Here is a 15,311-nt window from a genome sequence, read left to right as displayed (position 1 = left end):
TGTTTGGGAACTATTTAGTTTATTTGTTTGTATGTTGGTGAACAATGTGCAAAACATGTGTTGAACCAGATATGGCTGAAAGCTCGTTTTCATCTGTATCCCCTGGGTGGAGTGCTGCGCAGGTTACAGAGATAAAATATCAGTTGTATCAAAACATTAGGCTTCCTTCGATAGAAATAGATGTCATTTGCCACATGCTCTAAACAGAACATTCTAAACGGATGTCTCTCTTGTTTAGGCTGTTGTGCATTCTTCAGAAAATGAAGTCATTAACTGCAGTTGCAAGTGCCTGTGGTAGACAGACCGTTCCTTGATATTTAGATAGAAGAAGAGAATAGTGTTGGATTTTGTTCATTGCAATTAGATTGAGAGCTTCTCCCGAGCTGCTATTTCTAACTCATACTTCTCACCGAATGGAGTTTGAGTTCCTCATGTGCTGTGCTGTAAGTACAAACCCAGAATTTATCGGGGCTTATAAGTGCTGACCTGGAAAATGCTGCTTTTTGATTCCTTACACCCGGAACAAATTGCAGAATTCCCTGATTATTACAAAAAGAGAAACTTACTGTAACACCTCAACGTCTTGTTCTAGCAAACCCCCAGTGGTTTGACTCTTCAGCCTCCTGCAGTGATGTACAGGTGCTCTTCAGGGTCACTTGACATCACGGCTGGAAGTGGTTGCAGGTGCTCCAGAGCACACCTGTGACCACACCGACCCACTCCCAGCGGGAGTCAACTGGCGGTGACAGCGGCAAACTGCTTTTCAGACTTGATTTAAGTTGCTCTCTTCCAGGAATCTGACAGAGAACCTGATTAAGTTTGTGATTATATTTTTACTCCAAACAAATGTAACCATGGTAGAGGTGATTAGAAGCTTTTGTCTTGACGCTGTGGTGTTATAAGTTTCTTGAAATGAAGACCATATGTTCTGTTGCCTCTTGAAAGGGGATTGTTCCCGCCCTCAGTCTTCTCCAGCTTCTGCTGTGTTAGTATAGTGGTGGGAGAATAATGCTTCTTAATGCTGAGAAATTGGCCAGGTGGGTGGCACAGTTATCGGCGAAGTCATCTCTGCATATCATATCGCCTTCTCGCATCTCTCTCAATAAGGAGGAAGGATAAAACAGAGGGAAGGGAAAGCATCGGTCTTATTTATGGTGCAATAGTGGGTGTCCTGTCTTAAAAACAAAAAAAACTACTTCCGTCTCATGAGTCCAGATTTGGCTCCAATTGTTCAACACATTCTCATTGCAACTCGTCACTTATTGACGCTTTGTCAGACCCCTTGGCATCACATTCTATTGCACTGGGTAGCCCAGTGTGTGGTTACAGTCAACAAAAACACTTGCTTATTAAGTTTTGCTAAAAAAAGACACTTGGGTAGGTTCAAGAAAAACATCATGGTTGGGCTTAAAATAAGTATGCAAACTAAAACCTAAACAATGTAACATAAGTACAGAAAACGCATCACAAAGATCACTTACATAACTGTGGGACACAAAAACAGAAAGTCCTGCATTTTTTTTGAAACATCCTCTTCTTTCCAATCAACCCTGTGTGAGCTTTTTCATTCTTTATATTCCGTCATCACACTCCCAGAGCACTTTCTCTGATGGTCTAATAATGAGGTGGACGGGTTCAAATTGTAGTTGCTTGAAAGCCCGGCGCGTCCCTCACGGACACTGAAGGGTGCCTTGTGTGTTGGTTTCAGATGTCGAGCGGCGTGACAAAGGGTCGACATCTGACTCGCTGGAAGTGAGAACGAGCTGAATTGTTTGCGTTCAGTCTCCCGGGTGTGCTCCCAGACAAACGATCAGTTTCTGCTCCCTGAGATGTAAACTGCCTCGAGGAAGTAGGGATTCTCCAAGGCCTGATATCACAGGTTCTCCGCAGGCTTCCACAACAGAGTGGAGAAAATGCTACCCTGTTTGTTAATGTAGGCTGGTGTGTTGCTGTTGTCAGTTCTACAAAATAACTTTGTGAACTATCAGTGGCTTTAAGTGATGCAGTGGGATGATGTGATTCTCTTCCTCTGAAGATAAAACGCCACCGACAGCGAGCTCATCGACGCAGGTTACCCCCATTCTGTCATGGAAGCGTCTGACACAAAGGTTATTGTTCCCAGAGGTTACAAGTCTCTGCGGGTATCTCGTGTGCAGCAGCTCCAGTGGAATCACGGCGTGAGCTGCTGACATCTGGTAGCAATCTTTCACAGATTCCAGCGAAACCCTTTCGATACAGGTGATGCACTCTCGGAGGTCAGCTGGGGTCCCAGCTGTCTGGAAATACGAACAGCAGGCCTCAATCCCCTCCAAGCTGATGGTCCAGGGATAACCCCAAATGTAGCTGCTTTACCTCCAAAACATCAGCGCCTCTGCTCTCCACACCCTGGCACACAAGGCCCAGTAAGCATTTACAGTAAATGACTATCGTCAGTGTAAAACAGGGCTAAATACACACTTAATTACAGACTTAGTCTGGTTAACTTAGACCTCTCGACATACTTTAACCTGTGAACAAGCTTGTACACAATAGTCACATTTGATTATCTTCATCCTGTTGTTTGCTGGAACGCCATGCAGCCGATGTACTGCTACATCCAACCAGGATGGCCACAGAGTGTAAGTGGTTCGCATATCTATGTTACTTATGTGTCTTTTGTATACAAACTCAGCGTCCACACACATGAAATTCTTCGTCAAGACTTTCCGAGGCCACTTTAAATTACCTCTGCTGTGTCACCGTGATAGATATTTGATGGAGTGTCAAACTAAATCGGAGGAGCAGAGAAACTGTGAGAGAAACTGGACTCACCAAACAAGTCAATGATACATGGATGATGTGTGCTCATGTGTAGCATACATGGTATAAATGAACTTCTAAATTGAACTGACTCTCAGTGATTGACACCTGAAGGTTTAATATCCACAACTGAATCTTCCGCTCCTCCTCCTCCTGCCAGAAGGCTTCTTGCTCTTCACCCTGAGTCTTGAGAAAGAGAGAGGTATCAGAGGTCGAACGGCTTTCCGGTTCGATATGTGCCTCTTACTGTAGGGCACCCTCGGCTCAGTCTCCCAACTGATTCCAGCTATTTAAGAATGTCTTTCTGGGGATCTGGCCCATTTCTTTCAATGAATGCTCCTTTCAGCCAGCCGACCATTAGAAGTCCATTATAGCCCATCCACCCAGGGAGAGTCATTCAGCATGCGCCGCTGTGCTCCATCTTCTGATAACAGGAGCGCCGTAGACTGCCACGGAGAAATAATTAACCTTTTAAATTGTTTCTTTGGGGGGGACTGCTTGTACGGCGGCTTTTGTACTTATCTTCTTTTGATTTCAATCATTTGTTTTCTTCCTTTTGGTCGGTTTCTTATTGTCTGTTTCCGTTTCTTCTGCAATGGCTTCAGACCAACATTAATATACAGCATCATAATGTCTTTTATGCACAATGCAGTCTCTAATGGGTTTCAAATAAACTCCTGACCCCTTGTATAACCTTGAATTACCTTGAATTACCTTCCTCCAAACATAACTCAGACTGGGTAATATGTGGTGTCTTTTCATCTCGGTTTCTCTCTCTCTCTCTCTCTCTCTCTCTCTCTCTCTCTCTCTCTCGCCACAGGTTCTTGCTGGCGAGGAAGCTGATATCACCTCCAGCATGCTGAAGACTGAGGACGCCGATACTGTTGCAGAGGAACTGGTTTACCACGTTGAGGTGCCAACCAGTGGTATTGTGGCGTTGAAAGAGGCGTCCGAAGAGGGCATCCTAAATTTCACACAAGCTCACATAAACAAAGGGGAGGTCATCTTCATTCACGAGGGTGAGGCCACTGAAATGTTTTTGGTTTTTTTCTTATTAGTATATTGAATGTAAGTCGGCCTCTGTGTTGGACTGTTGATATTACAACATCATCAAGAAGAAGTCGCTGCCAGTGATCAACTACGGCTCTGAAACCCCCCAGAGGCATGTTGTGTCACATCCAAACTCCTCTGCTCTTCCAGGTGAGGAGTCAGGTGGTTTCAGCTTCACGGTGACAGACGGCGAGCACACGTCTCCTCTCTACCGATTCGTCGTCACAGCCAGGCCTCTCACCATCACCATGGTAACGCAGGAGGAGCTCATGGTATTTCCAGGTAAAATGTCAAAAAAATCCTTTGAGATGTCAACCCAGTCACTGCTACAGCTCCTTTTTTTTGTGTCTTTGTCAGATAGAAAATATGGTCAAAGAGAAAAAAAAGAAACTAAAAATGATTTTTGTCCAATGCTTTGTGCAGATAACAAAAACATCAACGAATTTGCTCTCTCAAGATTTTCTAGTCAGTTGTTTTAAAGACATTTATCATGTTTATCTGAAACAATGGTGAAGTAGCACAAGTAGAGGAAAGTCATAAAGCCAGCAAACACTCTGATTAATGTCAGCTACACAATATCTTTGCTCGAATAAGACACTAAAGACACCTCCACACACTTCCAGTCAGTCAACACCTTGTCTTTAGGAAAATCTTCCAATGCACCAAAGAGAAGTTGTTTTGTTGTTAGTAAATACTGTACTTTTAGAGGGTAACTTCTCCAGATGAAACATTTGACAAGTGAAACTACTTCACGAGTGTCAGCGCAGACAATAACCTCACCTCTATGCTCAACAAACTTTACTTTCACGCATGATAAAGAAGATGAGTCCCATTTTTGAAAGCACGAATATCATTTTGGAATGAAACTCTCCCCATCAGGAAGCTCTTCTGCACAGTAATGTGCATGAATTACTGTAACCGCTAAAGCTTTTGGCAATTCTAGACTCTGTTCAATATTACAAGCTCAACAACACTTCCAAGAGGCCATTTTCCACAGCACTCAGAGGACAGCGTGTGTGTGTGTGTGTGTGTGTGTGTGTGTGTGTGTGTGTGTGTGTGTGTGTGTGTGTGTGTGTGTGTGTGTGTGTGTGTGTGTGTGTGTGTGTGTGTGTGTGTGTGTGTGTGTGTGTGTTTTCACAGGAACAAGGCAGTCTATCACGAGTGCCAATCTGGGCGCTGTGACCAATGAGGATGGCAATGAGATAAGCTACTCTCTTATCCGCCCACCTCGTTTGGGAAGACTGATCCTGGCCAATGACAGGAACCAGTATGAGGAAATTACCCGCTTCTCACAAACACAGGTAATTACTTTTGTGCGACGCTAAATGTGTGTATTTCCAGGATACATTTCCTTGAGGAGACGTTTATCTAATTTCCCCCTCCACCCTTCATAAAATGAACGTTCTACATTCGCTTTTAATGATTATTATAAATAATTAGTTGTACGGTAAAAGTCAAACAGTAGAACAGATTAAAGGAAGAAAAATAATGTAAAAGAACAAAGAAATTCCAGGAAGAGCAAATGAAAAAGCATATTTTGATGGATTTGTTTTTAAATAGTTACATGAGGGAGCACTGTAAACGCAACGATTACTCATTTTCTTCTTTTTGAATGAATCCTCTCCTCTTTCACGTTTAGCATTCCTATTAATGGCAGGTTTCTTTTACTAAGCAGACGTAGCTGTTCAAGGCCCTCCAGTTGTCCTCTGCAGAGACCGTCAAACAGACATATGAGAAGACATAATTCCACTTTTATGCATAAAAGTGAAGCTAATCCTCCTTTCAACACAAACTGGTGCTGAAGATCTCACCGCTCTCACAGGGGTGCAAATGAAGTCATTTAAATTCCTGAGCTTACAGCTCTTGACTTGTCTCAATGTCTCAATGTTCATTTATATGAGGCATCAACATGTTCCTCTTCTTCACCAGCAGGGGGCCTCATTGCCTTTGTGGCATTGTGATGTTTAGGGTCAGCATTAGCATGAGCAGTCATGCTGATACATGTTTTGAGTTTTTACCCTTGATGACTTTTAATGCATTTTATTTTATTAATGTTAAACAAATAAACCTCTGTCTAAACTGCTGAAGGTGGTGGACAGGGTTGGAGATGATGATAGACACAGGGGGCGCAGGCACTTTATTGAAAATGCATTCTTATTTGTACAGCACGTTTGGCAAAGTAGCCTTAAAGTAAGTAGAAATAGTCAGATTACATGCAAGAAAAAAATATATATAATAAAATATAAAATAAAAATATTCCAGGCACTCAGAGTCCTGAAATATAATTAAAGGCTTTAGGTTTTTAATGGTTTACGCCAATTATTTTTCAAAATCCTCCATCATAGTTTTGCCCCCTTTATTTACAAAGACTTTTGTTTATTTAGTGGATTTTTTTTTACTTATTGTCTGTGAAACAAAGAGATACTTCTATTTCAGTTTACTCAGATTACATAACCAAATATCCAGATTATGTTTAAAAAAAAGATGAACTGATGGTATTTTTAGCATTTACTGGATTTGGTTTAGAACGACACAACATGATCTTGTAGCAGCACTACGCATTGCTTCATGGTGTAAGTGTGTGTCTGCCATGGCAGCAGTGTGTTCTCACTCTGGTTTCTGTCTGATTTCCATCGCTGATGTCTGACTGTGCTTGGATGAGCATGAGCATAAATTCTTTCCCTGCAAACTGCTCTGTTTCCATTGTGACAGAAAATCGAACACTTAGTCGAGCTAAAAACATGATTCGATGATTTGAGTTGTTCAGCGCTGCGCTTGTGTGTGCAAGCATGAACGCTTGTGTGTTTGTGTGTGTGTGTGTGTGTGTGTGTGTGTGTGTGTGTGTAAGAGAAGAGTTGAGTTTAGGACACAGAGTGACCTCAGAGAGCAAACACAGGCCGTCACATTCCGGTTCTCAAACCCGGATCCCAGTATACAGCTCAGCCAAACCACCGCTGCAGTCATTTGAGTTCCCATCTTACTGAGCTTCTTACAAATTTCAGAGGAAAAAAGAGAAAGAAAGTATTGAAGCGAACTAAGATGTCTTTGTCTTCCAAATCACTCAAGTCAAAACAAATAAAAAGTCATCGACAATCAAGTTGATATTGACCAGATATTGAAAGATAAAATCCTAGTTGATGATATAGTAGAAAATTAAGAGTTTTGAACGGCTCATCTTCTGATTTTGTTTCCCCTGACACACAGCTGGAGGCAGGAGTGGTCTACTATGAGCACCAGATACCCGAGGAGCCTTTTTGGGTGGTGAGGGACTCCGTAGACCTAACCCTGTCATCCCAACCGGCCCCTGATGTCCGTCACATCCTGCCCATCACCATCTCTTACTATGCTGCTCACAGAAACATCTCCTCGCAGCTGTGGAAGAACAAAGGTACACACTAATATCGAAAAATACATTTCTAAATGAACTGTTTCTCACCTTTATTTAACCGGGACATCCCTTGAGATAGAAATCTCCTTAACAAAGGGGACCTGGCCAAGACAGCACACAGTTTAAATAGAAATAAAACACACCAGAAAGGGGAAAAAAATCACGAAACACACAAGGAGGAGACTGAATACGGCTCAAATAAAGCAGTTACATGACTTGAAACACAGCATGGCTTGAACACAATTGTTGTTATTGTATGAAGACTTCCACAGATGTTGAGAGGCAGAGATGAGTGGCTCAGCCAAGCCCCGTTAGAGGGCTCTGCAGTAGAGTTACAATGGTGTGTTCACCAGCTGTGGCCATGTTTTAAACACGTCAGATCTGTGTTTGATTATTTATTTATTCATACAGCGTTGATAGGCTTTGTTACTCTGCTACAGTACAGTTTGGGTGAAGTATCACTTTCAATTTCTATAGTTTTGTTTATTTTTACCCCAAAAAGTTGTTTTTGAGGATACGTACATTTGCCAGGCTGTAAGTGGTACCTTGATAGAGTGGTGCAGGGATTTTGTTGTTTTGGAGGCCAACCTGGACGTTAGCATTGCCCTGGTCCCCTCGACAGAAAGCCAATAGGATTTTTCCATTGGATTTTGGATTATTGCAGAAAATAGCCTCTGTGCAAACAAAGGGTTCTCATACTTATGCTACACATTTAGTTCAGCAAGATCATTGTCACAAAAAACACCACTTTCTGGGAAGCGTAAATGCAATCATCACAAGTACAAAGCTAACGTTAGGCTATGAACAAACTGCAGCTTTCAACTTGTATTTGGATTCCACAGGTTTACCTTTTCGACAAAAGCCTTTTCTCTTAGTGTGACCTGATCTAGCTTGTGGTCATGGCTGTGTCAATTGCCAGTCTCAAAATCCAAATCTACAAGTTGGAAAGTTGTAGTTTGCAAGAGCACAACAAGGCTGTAAAGATTATTGTTGGTACAATAATTTCTTATTGCCTGAATAGTCGACAGTCATACAGGGACTTATTACCTCTGCTTCCTTTTGCTGCCTGAACAATACGCCCCTGCTCTGTCTGTGTTTCATATGGTGCCAACAGCATGAATGTACTCTGCTGCATTGTTAAATATCGACAGGATACAGCCAAAACGTATATTTGAAAACTGAATGATTTATTTTTGTATTGTTTCTGCTCAGGTTTGGAAATTGTGCAAGGCCAGAGGAAAGCCATTGATGATTCAATTATCGATGCCTCCAACCTTCTGGCTAGCTTACCTGAAGTTGAGCGGGACGATGTGGATGTGGTTTTTGAGATCAAGCGTTTCCCTGACCACGGTCGTATCACCCTGGGTGGTCAGGACCTGCCCCGTAATGCCCCATCCTTCACGCAAGAAGATGTTACACGAGGAATGCTGGAGTATCTCCACGATGACTCAGGGGCTCCCTTTGACAGCTTCTCTTTCAGAGCCCGTCTGAAGTCTGAGGGTCAGGGTTTGGCCCCACCTGTCGACGCCGTGGTCCTGGAGGAGATATTTAACATCTCAATCAAACGGCGTGGCTCTGACTCCCCTGAACTAGTCACTATAGACATGCTCTTGGAGGTTCTTCAAGGCTCCATGACCCTTTTGTCTCAGAAGCATCTTAACACGCAAGACGAGGACAGTCCGCCAGATGAGGTGCACTTCAAAGTGACCAAAGCCCCCAGCAACGGCCGACTGGTCGACTCCCTCACAATGGACCCCATCTCTGGGTTCACACAGGAGATGGTCAATCGTGGGCAGGTGGGCTTCTTCAGCGATGGCAGCCTTGCCGGTGGCTTTGTGGAATTCATTGTGTCTGATGGAGAACACCAAACAGAGCCACACACGCTCCACATCGGCGTCCTTGCTCACACCTTGTTTCTTGACAAAGCTCCTGAGATCAAGGTGAAGCAAGGCGATGATGAGACCCTGGTGACTGAGGAGATGTTGAGAGCCACTACCGGGGGCCCTGTTGAGGAGGACATCCTCTACAAGATCACAAGTGTACCTAAGTATGCAGCTGTCATGGTAGATCGGCAGCCTACATCCGCCTTCACCCAGACACAGATCAAAGAAGGCAGAGTCAGTGTCCGCTTCGTTAAGTCCACTTCACCTCGAGACAGTGTTGCATTTGTAGCCCGTAGCAGGGCTGCTAATGTCTCCTCTGTCCTCAACATCACAGTCCAGCCTCTGGCCAACATCGCTCAGGATCCCCTCTTACCCCAAGGTGCTCTTGTCCAATTGGACAGGAAGCTTCTGGATGCAACTCCCCTGGCAAACAAGACCAGAACCTCCCCGACGTTCACTGTCATCCAACAGCCCCGCGGGGCTCGCTTTGTGAGGTCTGGAGGTCCTGATGCAGGTCAACCAGTGGACACATTCAGCCAGAAGGAGCTGGATGAGGGGCGAGTAGCTATGGAAATCCTGAATAGCGCTTCTGGCTCACGAGGCAGTGTCAGTCAGGACGAGGCCCGCTTCCTGCTCAAAGCCCATGGGGTTCCTCCAGCAGAATGTGTGCTTTCCTTCCAGACCGGCCCCTACAATGCTTCTGGGGTCTACCCTGCCACTCTGTTGAGGATTCCCTCAGAAGCCTCACCGAAGGACAGTAATGACCTCCCTGGCGCTGGGTCCCCTCGTTCCACTTCCGCTAGCCCCCGCTGGAGGGGCAACATGGACTGGCCCCACGGGGATGTACCCACAACAACATCTTCTGGCTCGAGCTCCAACGGGAAACCATATGTTTCCAGGCGCAGCAACTTCTGGTCTATTCTCATTCCAATCCTAGTAATCCTTCTCCTCTTGCTGCTGGCAGCCATCTTGGCCTACTACCTGATCCGTAAAAACAAGACGGGCAAGCACGACGTCCAGACCGCAGCATCCAAGCCTAAAAACGGAGAGGTGGCCAGCGCAGAAACCTTCCGCAAAACTGACCCAGCCAATAACATCCCCATGTCCAACATGGACTCCAAAGACGCAGACCCGGAGTTGTTGCAGCACTGTCGGACAACGAACCCGGCCTTGAAAAAGAACCAGTACTGGGTCTGAGACACTTTGAGATAAGACACAGAGGGAGGTGATCCTCAAGTGTTTGGAAGTCTCCTCAAATCATTCCTCTCAGTATTAAAGACCTCTTGCCACACCAGTTCAAATGAAAATTATGGTATGACACCATTTATTATTAACTTATCTCAACATAGCTGTGGACAAATTCTCAGGCAATGAAACACTGAATACTCATTGGCAAAGAAAGAGGCACTTGGTTATCTGAGGTGGGTCAGGCCATGTCTATTTATTTTAGTTTTATCATTCCTCTTGTCAAAGGGCACAAACAAAGACATAAACATGCCATGTGTTTGCAAAATGTATCGTGGGGGTGCTCTGTCATTGTATTCCATGTGATATCATCGGCCAATATTATTCATTTCATTGGATAGGTGATATAAAGTCTTTGTGATGTTTTTACCGTAATTTAGTCTTTGATTCATCGGGAAAGTTGATAAGCCTTGTACATAGATGAGGTAAATATATGCTGTATTATCGAGAAGTTGAAAAACATGCCTCTTTGTATTTTCTCAATATTTTTAAGGTACTGTTGTATTATGTTTCTCAGGGCTGAATTCAGTTTAAAGGAATACTACAACATTTTGGAAAATACGTGAATTCACTTTCTTTTCAGAGAGTTACTGCAGATTAAAAGAATGATTCCACTCCAATATTTGTCTGTTGCACTCGAAGCTACAGCAAGGAGACATTAACTTAGCTGAATCTAAGGGGGAAAACATCGAGGCTGGTTCCATCCAAAGGTAAAGAATATCCACTTTCAAGAGCCTCGAAAGCCCGTTCTCTCTCCCAACTCGTCAGACACTGCGGCTTGGTCAGTCGCCCTGTGCATCAAAGTATGACTCTTAGATATGGCGGGAGGAACTGAGGCAGTTAGGTTACGCAATATATAGAGCTACAAACTCTGCTTGGGGGGAAAAAATGGATGGGTCAAACAAACACAGGGCTTTCACCCAGGAGACTGGTGTTGACTTTAACGTGATACCACAAGGCAAAGTATTATGGCAGTAAAGTTATTTTTTAATGGAATACTATAGAATACATTTTTTTCTAAATGTTGTCGTTCATGAAAATACCCAAAATGAACTGTTAGCTGGCTAAGAATGAATTATTGAAACAGCATTCATATCGGAATGATTTTGTTCCGAACTATATATATAATTGTATTATTATTATTATATATAAGGGTTTGATCACTGTAGTGTAAGCCGCTTCCATTGTACTTTTGTTGCCTAAACCTAACAAAGTTGTTTCCTATGAAAATGGAAGTTTGTGTTGAAAGGACAGTGTATGCGTGTAAGGAAAGGAAATTGACACGTTGAAAACCTGCGCTAGAAGGGTCCCACGAGCTGAGTTGGAAGTGAGAACGTGTTGCTGAAGCTTTCTCAACAACATGTTATGTCTATTTTGCATAATCCGCACAAAAACAAGAAGTTGTGGTTTTGTACCAGAGTATTTCTTGGCTGGACGCGGTGACTTCCTGAAGCTGGCCAGCTGAAACAAGCTGGCTGTCTGTCTTTCTGCTCTCCAAAGCCAACTGTCTCTTGGCTGTGGCTTCATATGTAACAGACTGATATAACAGTGGGATCTTTCTTCTCATCTAGCTCACCGTGATAGAGCAATGACATCGTCACCCAATAACATTTCAGTCGTTTTGCTTTTGTGTGGAAAGAGGAGAACTTAACAGTAAAAACTGTTTCAAATGAAAAACTTGTTGCGACAACTTGCTCAGGTTTGATTGAGTTTAGCTCAGAGTTATTTCATCATCTGTCGTGTGTTATTGTTTCTGCATGCTTCCAGAGTGCTTGTAAATATTCACTGGACTGGCACAGCACTGACCGTATAACACAGGCAGGAGGTCATTTTGGTAGTGCTGGTCTTTAACACATCGTATTGGCTGACACTGAAACACGGGAGTGAGGTCATCTCAAACTGGGATCTTTCCAGTTTCCAAGTCTGCAATTAAGAATTCATAAAAGCTGGCTGGTGCTGGGATGGCGATAATGAATACAATGTTTAGGTTACATTGATGAAGAAAATTCAGATATTCTTTCTAAATCTTCACAGCTATTTTAGATTTGAAGCATTCCATATGTAAGCTAAATATACAAACTGTCATATATTGAAGTTGTGAGATTTTTTTACTTCTTGTTTTGTATGTTGGCACTAAGAAGCGTTTTCCTGTAAATCAGTCTCCTTTTGTTCCTCTCTGGACGTCTTTATCGTCGCGCTGACCCGTGAGGACGAATGGATGAATGTTGAATGAAGTACTGAAGGACATAGAGAGTGTACAATGAGAAAATCAGATGTGGTTTTTTGACCCACTAAAGTAAAGAAGGACTCGACTATTTTGTGTTCTAAAAGGTGTTTGACTATTTGCTGTACATTTCTTTTCTCAAACTGTAGACCCCATGACACCTCATTCTCTGTTAGTCGTATGCTGAATATACAATAGTTTCTTTGCAGTGTTCATCGTCTATTGAACTTGTATTTTTGTAGCGTTTCGAGAGCAGGAAATGTGGGTAATGATTTTAACGGACAGCACAGAGCTCAGGAAATGATGTGTTTCAGGAGACTGTGTATTTCCAGTGACACCTCTTACAGATCAAATAAAGCTGTTGGTTTCTCCTTCAGGATATCACATCCACATCTTACCAGTTTTATGTGTAAATATTTGTTTTTTTGAGTAAGACTTTTGGGCTTGATTAACATCTCGAAATATATATCATGTTTTGTACATGTAACCACATTTAATTAGATTGAGCAACTGCAAAGTATGCCTGTGTCTGTGTTTGTGCGTCTCTCTTTGTGAGTGTTTGTGCAGGTGCCCATCGCTCTTCTCCTGTCTGCTTATCGAAGGCTGTGTTCGTGGCAGAGTTTCATCACCACCCCTCATTTTTCCTTATTTATTATTTCTGTCACTCCCCATACATCAAAGTCACACTCAAGTTATGTGCTTTGTCAGAGATTAAACTGTAATATGTAAACTGCAGGTGCCTTTAAAAGTAATGATAACACAAAGCAATGTTTAGATTCTGGAACAAGAGGAATGTCTTTTGCTGCAGAATGCCTCTGAGCTTGATCTCGGCACTAATGGAAATAAAAACGTTCTTGCAACAAAACCTTCGTTCATTGTTTTCAGTCGGTGACTTTGTTGTTCGACTGTTCAGCGCTCTTCTGGTTCTTTAAACATTTCTTAATTTGCATGTTTGTCCAATTAAGAAAAGTTGCAAAGATCAAACGTGTTCTATTTCATCCTTACTGACCGCCAGAGGCAGTGCTTAACACTGGATGTATCCCGTCTCGCGCATGCGCAGGTCGAATATTTATATCAACAAAGTCACGTGTGACCTCGGATGACCACCGTCATCTATAAGTTCCGGTGTCATCCTGAGCTCAGTCCTTTTTTTCTTCTCGCGTCGCAGGTTAGCTACCATGGTAGCTTAAACAAGGATGTGTCTACGATCAAGACATATTAGAGCTCGTCGCTGTAGCCTTGTGACTACCGGTCGGAGTTGCGGTTCTCTCGCCCTCCAAAGGCTGCGACGAGCTGTCCCTCTTCGGAGGGAACGGTGTGTTCGCCGTTCGGACATCGAGCCCCGGACTGGTGGCCGCCCCTATCATCGGTCGTCACCAGTCTGATAAGGGTCAGCTAAGTCGTGATGACAGCAATCGGTAAGATCGATTAACATTGTTTTCTATAACAGTTGTTTGTTCCACGGTTGGCAGAGCGCTTCCGCTCTAGTAATCGAGTGGCGCGCTAACGAGAGCGTAGAATTACGCTGTCGGCCCGCCCTTCACAGTGTTACGGCTATCACAGTTAGCAGAGTGTTCCTGCTCAGGCAAACTTTGTGAGACACTAGTCCGCATTGGCGTTGTGTACATGGAGATTTAATCTTTACATCTGACGTAATTCGCAGTTAGCAGTGTCTTCACTCAGGCTAACTTGGATGCTAGCTGGCTAGCTAAACAAAGCTGATACTGGGGCTGTAGCCATCAACTTTGTATCCTTACAGCTGTCACAGTTAACAGAGCGTCCTCGCTCAGGTTAACTCAGTGGGAAACTAGCTAAACAGAGCTGATACTGGGACTGCGTCCATCAACTTTGTATCCTTACGGCTGTCACAGTTAACAGAGCGTCCTCGCTCAGGTTAACTCAGTGGAAAACTAGCTAAACAAAGCTGATACTGGGGCTGTAGCCATCAACTTTGTATCCTTACAGCTGTCACAGTTAACAGAGCGTCCTCGCTCAGGTTAACTCAGTGGGAAACTAGCTAAACAAAAGCTGAGACTGGGACTGCGTCCAGCAACTTTGTATCCTTACGGCTGTCACAGTTAACAGAGCGTCCTCGCTCAGGTTAACTCAGTGGGAAACTAGATAAACAAAGCTGGTACTGGGGCTGTGGCCATCAACTTTGTAGCATTACAACGATCACAGTTAGCGGAATGTGCTCGCTCAGGCTAACTCGGTGAATGCTAGTTATACTAAATCAACATTGAGGTTGTGCCCATTGATGGTTTTGACGCATTACGGCTGTCGAGTTCGCTCCGGCTAACTAGACTAAGCTAATACTCTGTGTGTCCATTGATTGTTGTAAACATTATGGACATATCGGTAGCGGATATCAGTTAGCAGAGTGCCCTCGCTCAGGCTAACTGGTAGCACACCAAGAGTTACAGCACCTGTCCAAGTGGAGAGTGTCCTCGCACTGTAAGGACTGTGGGTTTTTTTGTCCGTTTTCACAGTAGCAGAGTGCTCTCGCTCAAGCTAACTGGTGGGGCACCAATATCTGCAGCAACTATCCGAGTGAAGAGAGTGTCCTCGCTCCCCTCTCACTAGGAGAACTGTTTTCCTGACCTGTTCCACAGTAGCAGAGTGCTCTCGCTCGCTCAAGCTAACTGGTGGGACACCAATATCTGCAGCAGCTGTCTTAGTGAAGAGTGTCCTCGCTCCCCTCTCACTGTAAGGACTGTGTTCT

At 43.7% G+C, this 15,311-nt stretch overlaps 1 protein-coding gene across 1 annotated transcript in view; it reads left to right on the top strand.

Annotated features, from left to right (window-relative positions):
• The window catches only part of cspg4 (chondroitin sulfate proteoglycan 4), a 61,173-nt gene extending 47,733 nt beyond the window's left edge, over positions 1-13,440 (top strand). The window contains exons 7-11 of the mRNA XM_079270584.1: positions 3,620-3,818; positions 4,000-4,131; positions 4,990-5,150; positions 7,054-7,237; positions 8,450-13,440. Of these exons, the coding sequence (XP_079126710.1) occupies positions 3,620-3,818; positions 4,000-4,131; positions 4,990-5,150; positions 7,054-7,237; positions 8,450-10,317 (2,544 nt within the window). The 3' untranslated portion in view covers positions 10,318-13,440. The remainder of the gene's footprint in view (positions 1-3,619; positions 3,819-3,999; positions 4,132-4,989; positions 5,151-7,053; positions 7,238-8,449) is intronic.
• The last annotated feature ends 1,871 nt before the right edge of the window (positions 13,441-15,311 follow it).

This window comes from Melanostigma gelatinosum (assembly GCF_949748355.1).
Source record: "Melanostigma gelatinosum genome assembly, chromosome: 1".
NCBI classification, from domain to species: domain Eukaryota; kingdom Metazoa; phylum Chordata; class Actinopteri; order Perciformes; family Zoarcidae; genus Melanostigma; species Melanostigma gelatinosum.
Note: the sequence above shows the minus strand (reverse complement) of the source record. Positions and strands in the feature narration are given on the sequence as shown.